The sequence below is a fragment of the Medicago truncatula genome, chromosome 7 (assembly GCF_003473485.1).
Source record: "Medicago truncatula cultivar Jemalong A17 chromosome 7, MtrunA17r5.0-ANR, whole genome shotgun sequence".
In the NCBI taxonomy this organism is placed as follows: domain Eukaryota; kingdom Viridiplantae; phylum Streptophyta; class Magnoliopsida; order Fabales; family Fabaceae; genus Medicago; species Medicago truncatula.
The window spans coordinates 31162696-31183046 of NC_053048.1; the positions used below are offsets into that span (position 1 = coordinate 31162696).

General features: G+C 32.4%; 2 protein-coding genes across 2 annotated transcripts; one reads left to right on the forward strand and one right to left on the reverse strand.

Annotated features, from left to right (window-relative positions):
- Positions 1 to 3560: 3560 nt before the first annotated feature.
- LOC25498712 (uncharacterized) lies at positions 3561 to 6610 on the forward strand. Its single transcript, XM_013593644.3, has 2 exons — positions 3561 to 4305; positions 6324 to 6610. Exon 1 carries the CDS (start codon positions 3933 to 3935, stop codon positions 4269 to 4271), a length of 339 nt encoding a protein of 112 aa, XP_013449098.1. The 5' UTR covers positions 3561 to 3932; the 3' UTR covers positions 4272 to 4305; positions 6324 to 6610.
- An 810-nt stretch (positions 6611 to 7420) lies between these two features.
- LOC25498713 (mRNA-capping enzyme) lies at positions 7421 to 18302 on the reverse strand. Its single transcript, XM_024770124.2, has 19 exons — positions 18068 to 18302; positions 17915 to 17958; positions 17139 to 17384; positions 15926 to 16064; positions 15015 to 15166; positions 14706 to 14789; positions 14528 to 14590; positions 14007 to 14138; positions 13698 to 13916; positions 12639 to 12758; positions 11689 to 11738; positions 11015 to 11177; positions 10784 to 10921; positions 9851 to 9964; positions 9663 to 9761; positions 9133 to 9222; positions 8933 to 9014; positions 8121 to 8251; positions 7421 to 8035 (listed from the first exon to the last, which is right to left on the reverse strand). Exons 3-19 carry the CDS (start codon positions 17298 to 17300, stop codon positions 7901 to 7903), a joined length of 2073 nt encoding a protein of 690 aa, XP_024625892.1. The 5' UTR covers positions 17301 to 17384; positions 17915 to 17958; positions 18068 to 18302; the 3' UTR covers positions 7421 to 7900.
- Positions 18303 to 20351: the final 2049 nt, after the last annotated feature.

Below are 20351 nucleotides of genomic sequence, written 5' to 3' on the forward strand. Positions count from 1 at the left end.
AAGATAAATAAACTGCTCGGGTCTTAATTTTTTTTATGGATAGGAGTTTTTATTCAGCTAAATTATTAATTCTTTTTTAGAGAATTTATTAAATCTTATGAATGGAAACAATATTTTATTTTCATATAAAAACGATATTTTAGAAAAAGAAACAATATTTTTTTTGCTCAAAAAAAAATAATCAAATCTTGGACACAATTTTTTCAGATTTAAAATGTGAGAATTCCGTGACTAGACTAATGATTGTCTCTTACCTACACACTTAAAGTAAACAATCCTTATAAATATTCAAAATTTTATTTTTAGTCGAAGAAAATCACTGTTTTTTAGTCCTTGTACTATTGGTAACATATATTTATAATCATCATGTTTAGTTTTCCGTCAGTAGTTTTGGTTCTCAAAATGTTAAAAGAAAATATTACTGTGATTAAAAAAATATAATTTTGATTTATAGGGACTAAAAAAATTCGGAATATTTATAAATACCATTTGTTTAATTAATTCTATTTTTTAAAGGAAAAATTCTTTTTTTTTCTCACCTGCAAAACTATATGTGTTTTGTTTAAAAAAGAAGTTATTCTTTTTGACGGCACCATTTTTTATTAATTAAGTTATAACATTACTTGTTATTCATACAAATTAGTTGGCTTAATGATGATTATAAATAGGAGAATGTTAACCATTGCCCTTCGGGTATTGGATAAGGGGATAAAAATAGAAATATAGCAATGGAAAATGGTAAAAAGGGATAAATTTAACTTTTTAAAAGTTAAAATGTTGTTGAAACCAATGCAAACATGCTACTTTTGGCTTCCTTAACCAGGGCAATGGTCAGCAAGACCCTTGTAAATATGGGAAAAGTTATGGTGCATAAGTCATTTCCTTATGCACCGTGCATCAACACTTCACAACCATTGGATTTACAGAAGAAAAGACAGTATAAAACAACTTCAAACAAAAAAAAGTCATAAACCAACACTCTTTCTCTCTCTAAGTCTGAAACTTAGAGAGAGATGCTCTGCAAAAGAGTTTCTTCTCCGACCTCCTCTTCAAGCGCCGGCGCCGCGCCAGAGATAGCAAAAACCTCCGTTTTCAAAAAAAATTCAAGAATCCGACATCCATTTTCTTTTTAAACTCAAATCCGCCTTTAAAATTTTCGAAAAGCAAACACATATGCCTAGATCTAGCTTCAAAGATTCGAAAAAAAAAGGACACGGAAGAGAAGAATTTGAAATTGATAGAAGAGAAGAATTTGAAATTGATAGAAGAGAAGAGAAGAAAAAAATTCGAAATTTGTAGTGTGTTATGATTCTGATGATTGTTTGCTAGAAAAGTGTTTGATGGATTTGTAGTGAAAGCTCAAAAAATGAATTGTTGAAACCATTCCCACAACAAAATGGTTTTGGAGTACAACTCACAGAAACCATTTCTTTCCTCCTCCTCCAATTGTGTCAGTCCAAAACTGAATGATGTCAATGACTCTAGGTCCTTAGTTTTTTTCACCTGCTGGAAACCATTAAGTACATCTAATGGTTTTGGAGTACAACTCACAGAAACCATTTCCACATCAAAATGGTTTTGGCATAATTTTATACAAAACATGCTGTAATAAGGACATTTGTGACTGTTATTGAACCAAATCAACACTCTGAAATCATTATTGAACTAAAATGATGATTTTCACGGTTGTAGTGTTGTTTCGTTTGAAGGTGTAGGGAAGCAATTATATTTCAAATGAGATTTATGCACGGTGCATAAATATTTCCTTATGCACCATAACCACTCCCCTGCAAACCAAACCAATCCAAACCGAAACCGCAAAAAACCGCACTTGGTTTGGATGAATTCGGATGACTTTTGCACAGAACCACACAGTTCGGTTCGGTTCGGTTTGCGTCTCAGCAACCGAACCAAACCAAACCAAACCGCAAGAATAATGACTATTACTTAAATATGTACTAGCCCAATTACATAGCTCAAGAATAATCCCTTTTGATTCGATTTTTTCATTGTTGCACCATCAAGTTCAATTCTAATTCCTTTCCATTTCTTTCAATTCATTTCCAGTGATGAATTTGTTTCCTTTACTTCCCAATAATTTGTTTCATGCTTATGTTTCTTCTTAATTTTACATATTTTGATATAAGTTTTACATAATATTTTATCATATAAACATCAAAATAAAATGTCCTATGTTTATTTTGTAACAAGTTGACAATATTAGAGTTAATGTAATATTTTTTTATCTCGTGATAAACCGCACAAACCGAACCAATCCAAACCGCATTAGTTTGGTTTGGATGATTTTTTTTAAATTAACCGAACCAAACCAAACCGCATATTTTGATATAAGTTTTACATAATATTTTATCATATAAACATCAAAATAAAATGTCCTATGTTTATTTTGTAACAAGTTGACAATATTAGAGTTAATGTAATATTTTTTTATCTCATGATAAACCGCACAAACCGAACCAATCCAAACCGCATTGGTTTGGTTTGGATGATTTTTTTAAAATCAACTGAACCAAACCAAACCACATGTTTTTTTATCTCACGGTTTAGATGACTTTTTTCTCAAAACCGAACCAAACCGCACCGCAAATACCCTACTTCCATATACTTTGTGAGTTTGTGTCAGACAAGAAAAAGCAATCACATGCTTCCTACAACATAGTACTCATTAGAATGGTCACCGTTGATTTTTTAAATTATAAATCAAAGGCTAGTGTTGCTTTTGGGTATGGTACACAAAAAGATTCACTTGTGTATCCTAAATGCCACCAGAATTTAGTCTTTGATTTCACTTTCTTTCCCTCAATATTTTTAACAAGGCTTAAATGTAAAAGTCCCAGCAAGGAAGAGTAATTTTAATTTTAGTTTTCGTAAAAAGTTTTTTTTTTCAATTTAACCTTACAAAATTAAAAACTTTTTAACTTGGCATGCCACGTAAAAAAAATAGAAACCTAAGAATTTTTTTATCTTACTTGTACGGATCTTTTGTATATTTAAGCTTTTGAATAAACACATAATTTGATCCTTTGAAAAAATTCATCAATTTAGTCAATAAAATATCATGAAAAACATTTAATTCTATTAACAGAGAGATTAAATAGTTGAATGAAAAAATAATGTAAGAATCAACTTTAGCGGTTTGGGGTTCAAATCCCGACTACCACAAAAAAAAAAAGTTAAAAATTAAAGGGTTAATAGATCTTTACCCCTGTAAAAAAAATTGTTTTGATTTACCCCTAATAGACCAAACAAAAATCAATTTTTTTATTTTTTTTTTAAAATTTTCGTTTTTGTTTGGCATATTAGAAAGTAAATCAAAACAATATTTTTTACAGGAATAAATAAAACAAATATTTACAAGGGAGAAAATCTGAAATAATTTATATTACATAAAGTAAAGACCCATTAACATAAAATTAAATTGATGAAAGAGTGAAACTTAAAGACTAAATTAATTATTCATTAAGAAGTTTTTTTTTTTGGTACAACATTAAGAAGCTTTTATTTTTTTTGGTCAACATTAAGAAGCTTTTCTATAAAAAGAAAAGTGAACCAAAGAGTGTAAGAAAGGAAAAAGGATTAGGATTGAGAAGAAAAGCTTAACCATGAAGTCACTCTCAAATCAATCCAACACAGCAACAAAGACAATCAAACCAATCCAATCCACACACGACACCAACAAAACAACACAACACTACACTCTTCCGTAGAATTCAATGCAAAACATCCTCTTTCTTTGTATTCTCTACATTTTCCCCACCTCATAAAAATCCCAACTTTTCTTCCAAATTCACATTTTCACAACAACCCTTTTCATTTTTTTATTTAAATCCTTCAAATTCACAACCAAAACAGATTTTCATCCATTTTCCCATCTGGGTTTTTAAAAAAATCTGATTTTTTGAAGAAAAAAAATGAATTTTAGAAATTTGGAAGATTTCTGGGCTTTTTATGTGAGCCAACATTCAAAAAGAGCAACAAGACATTGGCACTTTGTTGGAACGTTTTTGAGTTTATTGTTTTTGTTGTGTTCTTTTTTGTTTAGTTGGTGGTTTTTGTTGTTTGTTCCTTTATCTGGTTATGGATGTGCTTGGTATAGTCATTTCTTTGTTGAGAAGAATGTTCCAGCTACTTTTGGTCATCCCTTTTGGTCGTTTTTGTGTGATTATAAGATGTTTGGGTTGATGCTTACTGGACAAATGGATAGAGAGATCAAGAGGCTTGGAAAAAGACCTGTGTTGCAAGGGTTTTGATTTATGTGTGATTGGTTGGTCCTTCTTGTTTGAGGTGAGTTTGCATCTTAACTTGTGTGTATGTGTGTGTGTGTGTGTATGTTTGTTTCAATAACCTTTTATAGAGTGGTAAGCCATGTTTTGGTTATTGGTTTGATTGGTTATGGATGATTTTGCTGATATGTGTTGATAATTGAATGAAACTAATGTGTGTGGGTGAGTATGAGAGTTTAACTTGCTGGATTAGGACCTGTTTGGATTGTTTTATTTGAGTTTATCTACTAGCATAAGCACTTATGAGATAGTTTGGGAGGCCTTAAGGAAACAAGGTATTGACATGTCCATAAGTTGTTTTCAGCTTATTTCCATAACCTCTCCAGGATAGCTTATGAAAACAACTTATAACCTGTATGAAAATAGATTGACTCTATTTTATCTTTGTTATAAGTTGATACATAAGCACTTATATAATAAATGCTTAAAAACATCACAGCAGGACAAAGGCATAACTTGAATAGAATTGGGGTAGTGGAATCTGGATTGACTTGTGCTATATGTTCAGAATTCAGATGCATGGATCAAAAGTATATGAGAGCCCTTTTAGTCTTGCACTTTTCGGTCCTTTTAGTCTGACCTTGAACCGATCATGTGACCAGTTCAAGCCACATATAAGATCAAAAGTATATGAGAGCCGGTGAAATCTGACTTGCTGATTTGGTATGAAAATCAGTGACTTGGCTGCCGAGCCACCGTAAGAGTTATAAATGATGTTTCACATTAGAATCATACAATTAAAAATAAATTTGTGAATGTCTACTGTTAGGACACCTGGGTCCGATACAGTTGGTGACCCTATCATTGGGCCCAACTCACACAATCACAGCTTCTAGAAGACTGTAGATGCAAAGGGAATAAGAGTTAGTAACTCCCTCCCTAATTTCAAGGGATTTCTGTTATAAGAGAGAGGGCAAGGTAGAAATCCCTTGTAAGTGGAACTCATTCTTTTGAGTTGTTAGAGTCAGTTAGGAGGGATTTCTTTCTGGTTTAGGAGTTCATAGAACTCTGGTTTACATTCCGTTTTCCTGCATTTCCACCATCGGAAGAGCTTCAAGCTCATCCACTTACAGTAAATAATACACATTTTTACCTTAATTTTCTGGTTTCTATCATCTACTCTAGTATGAACTCTATTTCGGAATGTCTGCAAGTATGAAATTTACAGTTATGATTTTTTTTTATATTCTGCAATGTATACCAATTCAACTGATTCAATTAGCAATTCATAGTTTAATCAATTACATGTCAATGACTGTTCCAAGTTTTATAGCATAGACAGAAACATGGCCAGTAAATATTTACAATTACATATTTCAGTTAGAAATTTTGAAAAACCTGTTGTGCATTGGTGTAACATTATTTCATAGAAAAGTCTTCTTTTTGAGCTAACCATCATAACCTTAAAAAGATTGCACAAGGAAGATGTGAAAGCATTTTAGTTATCTTCGATTATACATTATAGGTGTCGGATGATACTATACTATTTCACCTTATTATGTCATCTTAAACTCGATTGTTTGGTGTAGTCGAGAGGTTTCAAAAAGGCTATTAGCTTTCTGCTATAAATCTTTTTTTGGAAGTCTTTTTGTGCGTTTACTTGATGATAAAGCATGCTTTTATGTTATCAGATAAACTTGAAGTGTTTTCTTTATGATATATAGTTTCATAAAGACCTCAAAAGTTTTGAAAGTACCCTCTTTTTGAATCATGTGGCAGAAGACAAACAATTTATGCATTATACTTCATCTTGAAAACTTCTACATCTAATTGGATAAAATAACAAAATAAAGCTACCAAATTTCCATTTGATAATCTATTATGTAGATTTGTTGGCTTCAAAGTTAGGATTGTTTCATACCCTCTATTTGATGCTCTTCCTATAGTTTTAAGTTTTACGTTTTCTAGCCTAATATTATGAGCTTTTGAAAGCTCTAATGCAGCATGTTTAGATTGTCTATACTCCATAAGACTGATAATTTGTAGAAAATTAACTTCATTTTGTTTTCATGTGGACAGTCTCTCTGCAGGTTTGTCAGTTTGTTATTTTGAGCTTTGTAGTGCTTCTTCGGATCGACATCGATACAAGAAACCTTGAAGCGCAGATGGATTCATGTGGTCATGCAGTGAGAATGAAGGGGTTGTATAGTGTTCAAAATTTAAGAGTATGATATGAAGCATATCACCACTTGAAAAGTTGTAACTAAATAATACCAATTTTTATGTGGTGTGTTCTATCTAATGCAGCATACACTTATGTGCATTCTAACAATTTTTTCTTTACTAATATACAATTTTCCTGAAAACTTATTTTTGGAACTCCACGACACTCCCTCTCCGCCTTTTGTGCACACAACAAGAGAACCAAAAACTTGTATGATCGTAACCAATATAAACCATCATAAATTCACACACAACTAGATAACTATTTTAGCAATTCAGGACTTGATAACTGAAAAGCGGCTAAGCGAGGGAAGAAAAAACCTCTAAGGTGTGCTTTGTAACGCAAAGCTACAATCTTGCATTGTCGAGGAGACAGCTAATACCGGTATCAGTTGCTGACTATAATTAAATCTATGTAATTGCATTCTGAAAACTTGTTTGATGTCTCTCTTGAATTACTCGGAGCCCTTGTACATTTTAGGTGACATAGAGCTAAATTCAAAATTTAGTTTTCAAAACATACATCATCAAAACCAGTTTCTAGAGCACTCAACCTTGGTCATTCTCAATTAATGTGTGGAATACACCATTTATTTCAGAAACAGGTGAACACAATTATGTGGAAATATACAATGATGATGAAGACATTTAAACACAACAAAGTCATTCATTCCAAATATAACTACAACACTGCAAAATATGTAGGATTGAACGAAGACCATATTTATGTAAAATTGTATAGCAGAACGAACTTGTCAGGATAACAGTTGGCCAAGTTGATTAAGACATGCACTATTTTCATAAATTTGAACTTAACCAAAATTTCTTTCCGCAAACCAAAAAACAAGAAGAATTAATAAATCATTTCGCGGTGATCTCTCATAAATAAAGCTCTCGATTTCTTTTGTAAAATGGAGAAGATCTTGAATCCTCGATACTCATAAACCAACTGCTTGAGAATAATACGTTGCAAATTGTAATAACTAGATAAGTTCATCCCAACATAGCTCCCACTAAGGAGGTAAATGCAGAATAACTTCTACATTGGAGTTAATGAAATGCTAATAAGTAATTCCCCAAATTAATATTCACATACAGGGAATATTCTAACCAATGTAATGAAACTTGAATCTAGTAAAAAACTACCCTTTCAACAATTTGTAACCACTACTTAACAACAAAAATTATAAGGGTAATATACATTGAGATCCTAAACCTAACTATTCATCTAGTAGATAACCACAAGAAATGGTTTCAGGCCTGAATATGAGCAGTGTCGATTACTGCATTAACTAATAACTACCTAATTACATGATACGATGAACCTTTGGATGATGTTCATTTGCAGACCATCAGTAGACCCCTTTGATATAGCTTTCAACATATGATTCTCCCACCAGTGAAAGCTTTACAGACCATGAGTTCCTCACTGATTACTTTCGCCTAACTACATGATGTCCTTTGCTATCGATTCTTATCCTGTCGGCATACATGGGAAGGCAGATTATCTCGTTTATTTCAGTCAACAGGACATCCTCGGTGATATTGTCTTTTATGCTTCGCATCACCTGCAACATATTGAGCAAATAGCTATAACGATATACAAAACAGAGAGAAAAGGGAAATTCAAAATCAAAGGAGTTGGTAAAGGACCTTCTTGTAAGTATTTAAGTCATTGGGAGTTGACTTATCTGTTCTGACTCGCTTGAATATCCATTCGTTTCTATCACCATCCCAAGCACACTCGATGATTTTTCCAGAATAAAGCATGGGGTCTGAACCTTCTGCAGATTTTAGATTTTCATTAAGCATTTGAATTGAACCGAATGCAACTAAAAAAACAGGACAAGCTACAGACTTCAAAACGTAAACATGACAACATCATGCGCGCACAAGTGTTGCTGAAACATCATTACAAACAAACTTAGACGCCAATTCCCATACCCAACTTTCTGGTGGGTGCTAGAAATTGGTTATAGTGATAAGAAAATCACCATTCTCGAGACCAAATAAGCATGTGAACCTGTAAGTACTGAGAAACAAATGAAGCCATGACCTGACTAGACAGTCGAATTTCCTATTCTATAATGAAGCAAGAATGCTTTAAATTTAAAAAAAAAAAAAATGAAGCATGAAGTCCCATTGTTGGTTGAAGTTATAGTATTTAGGTAGGGGAAAGAGGAGGGTGGAAGAGGGAATAGAAACTTCAAAGAATAGTCTATCATATTTATATGCAGTGTAATAATTCATTACTAAATAACCAACTGTCCTATTTATTTATTTATTTATAACAAAAATTTAGGTAAAGTTTAGCATAATATTACTAGCCCAAGTACAGGCTCATTGATACAAGAATCTCAGATATACACTGATATTCCAAACATACATTGTAGATATTCAAATAACTAACAAAATAAACTGAATGAGTTGGACAGGTGTGATGAAATAAAAAAAATCTTCCTGACCTTCGAATGCAACAATAAACCCTTCCATGAGTTTCTTTTTTCCACGTTCATAGAGAAAAAGTAGCCGGCGATCATCAACAATCTGTCAAACACAAACAGCTGATATTAGTTGGATGCATCGGCAACAAACTAGAAGTGACCAAATGATAAGTGGAATGAGAAATATTCAATGACATGCGTAATAAGTTAAAAAATATCACCTCAAAGAGAAAATCAACTGAATTTAGAGCAGCATATTTCCACTTTAAGAGACCTTCATGAGTACGAGGTACATAAGGATCGTCCCATCCCTGATCATAAACATTGTCAGCAACAACCTCCATTCACTTTAGTAACACGAGGGAAAGAAAAAGGAAATACTATGTGGTAAGGGGGAAATAAATGAATGGACCAATGTATCTAGACTATAAGCTAGTCTAGGTGACAATGATCCTCTATAAGCTAGGCTATATATGATATCTCTTTTACTGTACTGGACAAGATATTAAGATTGCTATAGAAGGTACAAGAATATCCATTCTCATGCTAAATAAGATGAAGCAGTATGTAGACCTTGATGTGAGAGAGAACCAATGGGGGAAAAATACCTAAAAGACTAAAAGCCACATGATTGAAATTATTGGTTACTAGCCAGCTTGGCATTGGACCAGAAGCAAGTTATTCACAGGTCAGAAGAGATAATCTCATCAATATTCAGTAGAAAAGAAAATGATCTATACCCATTACCCACCTGAAATATGAGACCATCTGCATCGTGTGAGAGTTTCGGAATGAATTCATTCAAAAGTTTTGTCACAGCAGAGAGCAACCAAAAATCTTTCCTCCTCACCTAATCATTTCAGATATATATCAATAGCCAACTAACAGGTGAAAAATAAAGCTCAAGCTGTATGCCCAATTTCAGGTAGAAATGCATACCCTGAAAGGCTCCATGTCATATATATAGTACGGATGTTTGCGATGGTACCGTTCATGATTCCTGGGTTCAATCACTTCTTTCTCAAGCATCTTCCACCGCTCACAGAAAGGCCGCTGCTCCAAATTTGTACCAGATTAACCATAAATTTGTTAATAAGGAAAACAAGCATTGATTATCGACAATAAAATTAGAAGAAAAGCTATACAAACATTTGATTTTATCAACCAAAAATAAAATTGATTTCAGGATATTTAATCTTCTAAGAAAATATAACTAAAGCACACCACAGCATGGTCTATTTAAAATACACAAATCCAGAAGCGCGATACAAAGAGAGGACATGTTAGCATTTTACATCTCTATCATTCTCCACACTGGATTTCCCTCTCTCATTTTAATGTGGGAAATACTATTATTAAAATATCATCCTCGTGTATTCATATCTGATGCTAGCCAGCCCTCAACTAAAGGACTAAATCCCTACTTTTGTATATCATAATGTACAGCCAACAAGTTCACACAATCAGCTACGTTAACAGGAACTTTCGGTGATCAACAGAGAATCATGCAAACAGAAAGCAAAGTAAATAGATGAAAAAAAAGATAAGAAGATGAAAAGTGTATTGATCTTGAAGCCAGTATAGAAACAATAGCTATATTGCTTCCATAGAAAATAAACTAAATTAAAAAGAAAAAACTGCTATGTAAGGTCATAAAAGAAACAGCTGGTATGCTGTCTAGAAAAACAGGGTTGCATTTGCTTAGTTAGCCACGAGAAATTGAAAATAAGAAAAAAAAGGTTGCAAATAATTTCAGTATATTTGCACTATGCAAATAAAATTACACCCAAGGGCATGATTATGGAACAACTTTATTTGAAACCAAAATGAGAACAGCAAGTATTGTATTCTACAGTTACAGATAAATCGAACCTCGATCACAGACACGAAGTTGACCGCCATCAGATCATATATTAGGTATCTCCTTGCCTGCTTTTTTGAATTTGGCACTGTATCAATAATCATCTCCCCATCAAGTAATGTGAAGTGGTGAGTCTTCTCTGCCAAGCCCTTGAAAGCCAAAATATAAGAGTATTAGCAGTATACCGCATATTCAGAAGCTTTCACTTTAAATTAACAGTATTAGCAGTATACCACACATACATCATTTGCAACCCTGCATGGAAACCTCATTTGAATCCTTCTAAAATTGAAGTTTCTATCAATCAAGAAGCATCCATCCATAGTTATTAGCATCATATATCTTGTTCCATCAGCTTTCCATGTTGCATAGTAGTAACGCTGGCGTAGCAGCTGTAAATTTTCCCTGCTTGCAAAGCAACAAAATTTAACATACTATGGATAAAAAGGCTAAATCAATAAAGAAAATTAATTACTACATTTACTGAACTATGGAAGCACAAAAGTAAATGACAAGTTTAGAAAGAGATTTAAATATTAATATAATATAGAAAAATTTCAATAATTAGTATAATTACAACAGAATATTTTTGGCACTAAGACTAAATCTGTAAGAGACAAGATATGAGACTCTTGAAATGAACCATTCATTCTGAAGGAGAGAAGATGGAATGCTAGCTAGGGATGATGTATTTCTGGAAATAATGAAAACAATTATTTTGGTATTTTCATTGTTTCCAAAAAATGCACACAGTTGTTCATTTCAAGAGTCTATTATCTCTTTGTTAGTAGGTAAAAACAAATTATAAAAAATGAAAATAGAAAATGTTTTACAAAGTAACTGCGGTCTTAAGTTTGCCACTTAGTTAATATAATATATCAATATATAGCATGTTAATGGCTCAGATAAGTTGGACCTGTCTAAAGAAACTGGGTGTGACCCTGGAAATTGCATGTGTCCTCTGGCCTGCACATTCAGAAATTAATAAAATGCATTAGAGATACATTAACAAGGTAAAGGGGCAAAATCAACAGCTAAGAAAAACCACAATTTAAAAAGAAGGGGGCAAAGCAAAGCAAAACCATGTTATCAGAAGCTAAGGTTAACATATATGAAATCAAACACAAAATTCAACAATAGTTTAATTTATTCAACAATTTTCTGTATACAGTTTTGCTTCCTAGGAGAAGCACTGATTTTTGCTTCATGGTAACAGTAGATATTTTGCATCTGCTATCACCTAAACAAATTTTTGGCCAAACACCTTGAAAAATAAAAATCAATTTTCCAACTTAGAGAAAATCTTATTGATTTCGCATTATGGTTAAAGAGGCTCCCAGTAAAGGTAAAGCAACCATGAATCGCAAAATTCTGGCTCAAAATAATATTCTTGAATAAAACATGCATTGAAACCTCTACAAACATGGAATAACAAACATTTAACAAACATATAATGCGCACAATTGTAACCAACAATAAGGCAAACATAAATAAGTACCAACAACCTGCAGAATACATCCCCACCAATTTAATTTTTGCTATGCAATTTAGGTCCCGTTTGGTTTGAGCTTATGAAAAATAGCTTATGTAAATAAGTTTTTATTTTATTTTATAAGCTCTCACTAACGAAAATTGTATCTTCATAAACTACCTTAAAAACTTATAAATAATACATTAAAACTTATTTATTTGCATAAGCTGTTTTATATAAGCTCTAAAATAAGCTAATCCAAACGGGCCCTTAACAAGTATTGAAGCTAATAAAACTGAAAACATTTTAATTACATCACTGAGTTGCCACTTGTCATCACAAAAAGATCCAAATACTAATCTCACACATCAAAGACAGATATTTAAAAGGCTTACCCCAGTCCCCAATTTGAGTATCTGAAAGCAGAACTGCCGAAATGCATCTTGCTGATCATTAGGTATCTCATCTCCCAAAACATCATCATTTGTCATTATTGTGTCAATCTCATGGTTCTCCTAAGAAAATAGGAAAGACATCAAGATTTAATTACCTTCAGGAAAAAGGATTCGATAAGAGTATAAGAGTGTAACTGTTTAGTTTTTCTCGAGGCCTTACATAGTCTCTACTGTACCGGACTATTTCTCTATTCTGTTAGTGTTAAGCTGTCGGTGGCCAGCTGTCATAGGCAGATATAGTTTGGTTAGAGTCTGCTATGACTCATGATCTATAAATATGGGTCACCTCAGAACCCAATATAATAACTCATTCACTTTCAATATTCAGCAATGATTCAAAATTTCTCAGTTTATCAAACACTGTTAGATCCTAAGTACAAAACCAATTAACAACTAGGTTCAAGAATTTATTAAGGAAATAGAAACATCCCTTGAAACGGTCATGAGCAAAAGATAAGTGAGAATGAATTGCCGCAAACATGACCATGCCCCATAGCATATCTATAGAAGTAGAGTCCCACTTTCACTCTAATCCAATCGAGTACTTCAAAGTATTACAGTATTACAAAAATGAGCACACTGCCATCAAATTTTGGACCGTTATTTTTTTCAAAATCTAGAAAAATCAATACAATCCCCTCAAGCCGAAGGGGGCCACAACCAACATACATCCAGACCATATTATTCCAAAGGAAAATTGCCACTCTACAAGGTAGAAACAATTAGACCACTGTTTTTGAACTCAATACGTAACAATGGTACCCCCACCTCTCCCAGAAAAAAGTTTTTAGAATGTTATGTTACGCTTTACAGGTTTTACTGCGTGCAAAATAAATAAATCTTCGAGTTGGCCCCCTAAACCCAAACCATGTGTTAGAACTAATAGGAAAATGGAAACAAGACTCGCATGAAAACACACCCGAAGTTCGACAACCCAGTCATAATATGATATCATAAAAAAAACTAAATATCAGAATTTATTTTCTATAAGATTCATACTTGCAACGGAGGACCTGCTACTCCATCATCATCATCGTCATCATTATCTGGAGCTGCTTCACCATTGAGATCAACAAGTTCAGGGGACCTCTTCCACTCCGGAGTAGCAGGACAGACTATTGTTTCAGGCTTTTTTTCATGATAAAATTTATATAATGAATCAATATACTCAGGTTTATAGATTCCTGGAGGACGTGCATCAAAAAATATTTTGATCGCCTGTAAAAAATGAAAACAAACAAGTAAAAATAATGAACTTGTGCAACGTCACATAGAGATACAAAATCATATAGTTATTCAAATGCTGACCTGAGTAACAGACATTGACATTGTGCGCATTAGATAATGGACAATCATATATCCTGTACGATTGTGACCATGTGTACAATGAACAAGTATATACTTCTTCGAGTGTTTTTGACGCGATAAAAATTGCCTAACCTGGAATTGGAAGTAATCAGCGGTTAGCAATTTCTGATCAAAATGTTAAACCGAAAATCACATCCCATATGAGCATGAAATTATAAAACATTATTGAAGAATAAAGAACTATATAATATTAAGATATAAAACCAATTACTTATTAATTAGATAGAACATAATATTATTCCACAATAAAAATGAAATGAAGATGGCATAAAAATTAAATAAATAATGAAACCAATGCAACAAATAGGTTTGAAAGTATCAGAAATCCCTACGACTGGAGCACATTTCTGAGGTGATGTTCTTGTTTATTAATGTAAATAACTCGTAAAAGAGAAATAGATGCCATATTCTTCAAAATAACTCGTAAAGATTACAACAATACTATTAAGAAAGAAACCAACCTCATACACAAAATGATTAACAGATGAATTATCAGGTACTGAACCGCGGCCCTTGCATTGGATCTAAACCACAACCATGATGTTCAAATGTAAGAACAAGAAAAAGGAGCCACTTATTTAAAGGTATAATATATACTTGAAATACATATGGTTGAGGAGTAGGTTGTCCACAACAAACCTTAACATGCTTGATACCCTCTTTCTTTAGATCTGATACTGGATAGTATCGAGAAGTATTTGTCAGATCAATGACCAGACCAAGCTGCAAGCCAACACAACAAATTGTAAAAAAGGCAGTCAAATGAACCAAGCCAAGAGTGCAAAATAGATTGTGTGACTCATGACAAGTAGTGAAGAATTGTTTTGAAAACCAGTTTGTGGCATTCCCTTTTTTCTTTCGTTGTTTCATAAGAATCTAGAAATCCTTTCATTGATCACTACCATAAAAAACTTATATGAAAAAGAAGAGAAAACACATTCTACTTACTTTTCTCCCTAAAACTCTCTGCTGATGTATCACTTGTCTAAATGAGTATCTTTTACCAGGTAAAATATAGTCATTGAAGGATTCACCCAATGGAACCTTAGAAGGTATCATGCCGAAAATTTCCTGCCCAGATGAAGGGCAATCCAACCAACCTGCATGTAAATAATATAATGATAATTAAAAATCATGTTTTACTAACATTGACAATAATCTTAATCTGTCACATAAAATAAAGGGTTAATGGTGCTTTACCCCCCTGTAATATAGGTCATTTTGGGTTTTCCCCCTGTAAAATATTTTTTTTGATTTACCCCCTGTAAAATATTTTTTTTTTGGAATACCCCCCTAATAGGTCATAAAAAAACGACTTTATTTTTTTTTTCCAGAATGTTTTCGTTTTTTTATGACCTATTAGGGGGGTATTCCAAAAAAAAATATTTTACAGGGGGGTAAATCAAAAAAAATATTTTACAGGGGGGAAAACAAAAAATGACCTATATTACAGGGGGATAAAGCACCATTAACCCTAAAATAAATAGTAAATATATCAAATATCTTAAGGAAAATATAAAAAAACTATCCAACAGCATTTTATAAATAGAAAATCATCTGCATTATGTATGATAGGATCACTCAATCTCCATTCAGAGCCCCAAAAGAACTCAAAACAAATTTTAGAATAACTAAAAATAATAAATAAAGCAAATATCATCTGGGGAATCTAATCAATATCCCAAAGAATCGTCCAACATAAGTATATAAATGGAATTGTATAAAGAGCAATCCAGTTTACCATTTCAATAAAGACTGGTTATTTGAAAATAATAAATTGTTGAGACAAAATAAAAATGAAACTACATCACCAATTACCACCAGCAAGGCAGCGAGTTGTCCAGGGAAGAAATCCTTACCCGGAGGAAGCTTACTTCTATCATATGATTTAAGGATCTTATTATGGAAAAAATTATCATATCCAGGTGGCTGTGATACTTGCACGGGCCTGTCATCTGGACGTTCTCTTTTCAACCGTTTCTTTCTTTCTTCACGTTCCTAAAACAAATCAGGAGTTTAGCAATTGAGTTAATGAACAAAAATGTATAGCTTTGGAGAAAAAAACATAGTTCCTTGCACAACAAAATACAGTCAAGTTAACCACAAAAATAACCCTTCGAAATGAAAGTGGATTCCTGACCAAAACTTACAAAAATAACTATACATAAACCATACCAATCCATAGTAGTCAATAGCGGCCGCGCGTAGCGTAGCGGCGATGAACCACTACGGTAATCGTCGTAGCGGCACGAAATCAAATAGCAGCCGCTTCTGCTGCTATAGTGGCATAGCGTAGCGGAGCGGATAACAGCCGCTATTTGATGAGTTTTTTTTTCTTCCTCTGTTTTCTTTTGTTTTATGGTTTCTCTTGTTTTATGATTTTTTTTATTTGTTCCTTTGTTTTTTGGTGTTTTGATTTATGCATGTTTCTTGAGATTTGAGTATTATATTAAATTTGATATTAAATATAAGTTTTTTTTTTTGTTGAGAAATATATAAGTTTGTTTATAGTTTATAGTATTATTCATGTAATTTGTCAAAAAATAATCAAATGTCGGTGACCGCTATTTGTTATACCGCTATACGCTATCCCACTTTTGGGGTTGGCCGCTACGTGCTGCTATCCGGGATTGACTACGATGTACCAATCATTGATGCATATAAACCATATCAATCAATGTTGTTAATAGCGGCTATAGCACTATTGCATAGCAGAATTTGAACAAATTGATGTTATTACACGATACAGTATTTAGTAAAAAATATCGTGAAATAGCAGCTATAGTGGCGCTATAGCACTGTTGGAGTTTGAACTAACAGCTATTTTCCACAATCCACAATTGACAACACTAATACCAATAAATGAGAAACTACAATCAGTGTTCCAATGCATCATGAATCAAATCCAACTAAAACCACCAACCATGACAGTATCAAACAAACAACAACAAAACCTTGTCCCACTAAGCGAGGTCGGCTACATGGATCAAATTACGCCATAATGTTCCATCATAAACCACACAGTATCAAACAGAAAAAGAAAAAATAAGTAAGAATAGAGAAGAAAGGTACCCGGCGAGCTATATCAGCTCCACTTTCTATTTGCTCTTCTGGCGCAATATACTCTTCGATCTGGTCCTTTTTTGGCGCATTATACTCTTCGACCTGGCCCTCAAAAGGATCTTCATCTTCCTCCGGCAAAGGAGAGGCATTCAAGTCCATAGAAATCGTCATTACACACCACCAAGTAACATTCACCCGCCACAATAAAATTCAAATAACCACACCTACATAAGATGGTATCTATAATCCTTCTACCTGCACCAATTCATTAAGCAATCCTATTATTATGCCAGCATGCCGCAGCAAAATTTCATTAAAAAAAAATTCAAAAAACCAAATTCTACTTCCTCATTATTCGAACTTCAAACATCACAATAGAATAATGGTAAACAATCTAGTACCCTGGATACACACTCATCATCCAATCATCTAACGTCGTGTTATTTTTTATATTTAATTATTTTTAACCGAATTTAAATTTTGAATTAATTTTCCTTACAGGGTACTAGAAAATTCTCCAAGAAAAATTACAAAATCCTTTGAAAAATACCTTATATGAAATTTTTAGTTTTCTCTAAAACTCAAATAAACTTAATTACCCAATTTTACCGTTCACCCAACAAAATCACATATTTCTCTGTTTTTCCCTCTTAAATCATGCCAACAACTAGAATTAACTAATTTTCAGTTCAAAAGTATCAAAATTCACGTCAACATTCAAATCATAACTTCAACAAACATCAAAATTAAACAAGTTCATGAGTATAAAACTGCACAAAACCTACCTCAAACCACGCAAACTTCAAATTCCTCTTCAAAAACTTCAAACCTGAAACAAATTAACAAAACCAAAGTAAAAACCAAAACAAACTTAGATCACAATGAGAATGAAAGAAAAGAAAAAAAAGCAAAGAAAAAATTTAAAAAAAAAACCCTACCTACTATAATTGTACTAGCTTTTCAGAACGGTTCTCAGAGTGATGGAGTTTGAACTCCAAAACCCTAGAGAGAGAAACAGTGACAGTTAGGTTAGAGATAGAAGTGTAACTATAAGGAAGTGTTTGTTTTTGAAGTTTGAAAGAGAGAGAGAGAGAGAGAGAGAGAGAGAGAGAGAGAGAGAGAGAGAGAGAGAGAGACGAAAGAAAGTTTGAAGAAAAAGTGATTATGGAAGTTAACAAGAAAGAAAAAAGAAGAAGTTGTTGTGTTGTTATATAGTGTCACGGTTCATTCAGATTACGTGTTAAAGTGATTATTACACCGTGGATTTTTGTTGGGAATTGATTGGTCGGTGGTAAATTAAGTGTAGATTTTGTTTTAAACTTTTTAATCAAATTTAATTGGTGGTTAACTAAATGTTATTGAATCTAGAAGAATTGATTACATACATTTCAGGAATCATAATGCAGAAGGGTTTAACTTCGGTTAACTAAAATTTGAAATTCATGACGTATCTCGAATAAGAATATTATTTTGATGAAAGAAAGTTACATGTATTAAGTAAATAACATTTTTTTTTATTGTCCTTTTATTTATGTTTGGATGTCCATTCACCTTAAAAAACACAACAATTATTTTTAGATTCAATATGATTGTGCTAAAAGATGTTTGAGAGAAGCAATTCTTCTTTATAGTATTTTAGGTTGGATCGGTAGGTGGCCCTTGAATTCGACAAGTATTAATACCATAATGAAATTAGGGGCCTAACTCATCCTTAAAAACTGATTCGTAAGATGAGGATTGTCTCATCTATATAAACTCCTATCAAAAGTTTTATCTATCCGATGCGGGACATGAGTTTTTCCCAATACTAAATACATAGATTAAATACAATTGAAGTTAAAAGGGATTAAGCCCAAATTTTACACCCTCGTATAATAAACACTATAGAACAAAAGAGGCACTCAAAAACTATAAAAGTTAACTTAATCCCCAATAAAGCAATAAAACTAGAGAAAAAGTTGAGAAACTAACGACCCAAATCAAATATACACCAAAGCAACAAATATAATATTTAAAGTATGGTGATATTCTATCTAAAGGATTAGTCTTTTGGATCGAACTATGCTCACATGCTTAATTCCTAAATCTAAGGGGAAACAACATGTGGTTCTTTTTAACCCATATATGAATTGTGTCCTCTAGTCTACATTTTCACACAAAATTATAATTATAAACGCATCCTACTTTGACCATTAGTCTATATAAGTCAAATTTTTTTTATGATTCTAATTGTTTATTTAAAAAAAAAAAAAAACTTATGCACTGATGAAAATTGATGAGTACTATCTCTGCTCCTATTTATAAGATCCTTTTGAATTTTTTCTTTTTCCTTTTACAAATTTATAAGTACATTAATTATTTCTTCACCAATATACCCCTATTTATGTTACATATTTTTCTTTAATATGTAATAAATACTCTTAGAAACATTAACAAACCCAATTTCTTATAAAGCATAAATTTGTAAAACAATAGCAATTGTCAACAAAATTACTACGTACAATAAGCAACTTTCTTAATTCATGTATTTTTCACAAAAAAATCCTATATTTAAAGACAAAATAGTATCACTTTTTGACGGTATATCATAAAAATTCTGAAGAATGAAATTTACTAATCAAGTTTATATATGTATTCTCTAAAAAAAAAGGTGTATATAAAGTATGATGGATTTTATTCTAAACAGTTTTTGTATTGGAAAGAGAATATTTAGTGTTAGGATGATATTGTCCAGTGAACTATCAATTACTTTTTTCACTCACACTTAGTTTTTAAAATTGTATAAACTTTGTAATTTTGATCTACCTATCAAAGCTTTCAATATAATTGATACACGAGATAATTAAATATTTGAAGAGATTTATCGAACAGAGTAAGTTTGGGATAACTAACACTTCAAAAAGCAAATCCCCTCACATGTGTGTATGTGAATATATTAAACTTTGTTCCCTCAAAAAAAAACTTGTTATTAAAGCATGTGTTGTGTGTGGCAGAGAGAGGAAGAGTGTGCACATACACTTATAAATAATAATCGATCAAAATTAGCAGTTTGTTTGTTGAAAAAGTACAATTGAAGATCACCTATACTTTGATTATTTAACACAATGATAAATGTTAGGATGATAATTGTGTTGGAAAATGTCTACATAATTTCTCTCCTCCGTGAACTTAAAATAGGCACTAGTGGAAACGTAAAATATAAACGTAATGACATAGAGATAA

Bases quoted from the DNA above. Each gene is read 5' to 3' on its own strand.
- LOC25498712 (XM_013593644.3), top strand. From the start codon at position 3,933: ATGAATTTTAGAAATTTGGAAGATTTCTGGGCTTTTTATGTGAGCCAA.
- LOC25498713 (XM_024770124.2), bottom strand. From the start codon at position 17,300: ATGACGATTTCTATGGACTTGAATGCCTCTCCTTTGCCGGAGGAAGAT. The intron at 16,065-17,138 runs GTACCTTTCTTC...GATTTGTTTTAG, and splicing joins GAGCTGATATAGCTCGCCGG to GAACGTGAAGAAAGAAAGAA. The intron at 11,178-11,688 runs GTCCAACTTATC...CTTTGCAAGCAG, and splicing joins CACCCAGTTTCTTTAGACAG to GGAAAATTTACAGCTGCTAC.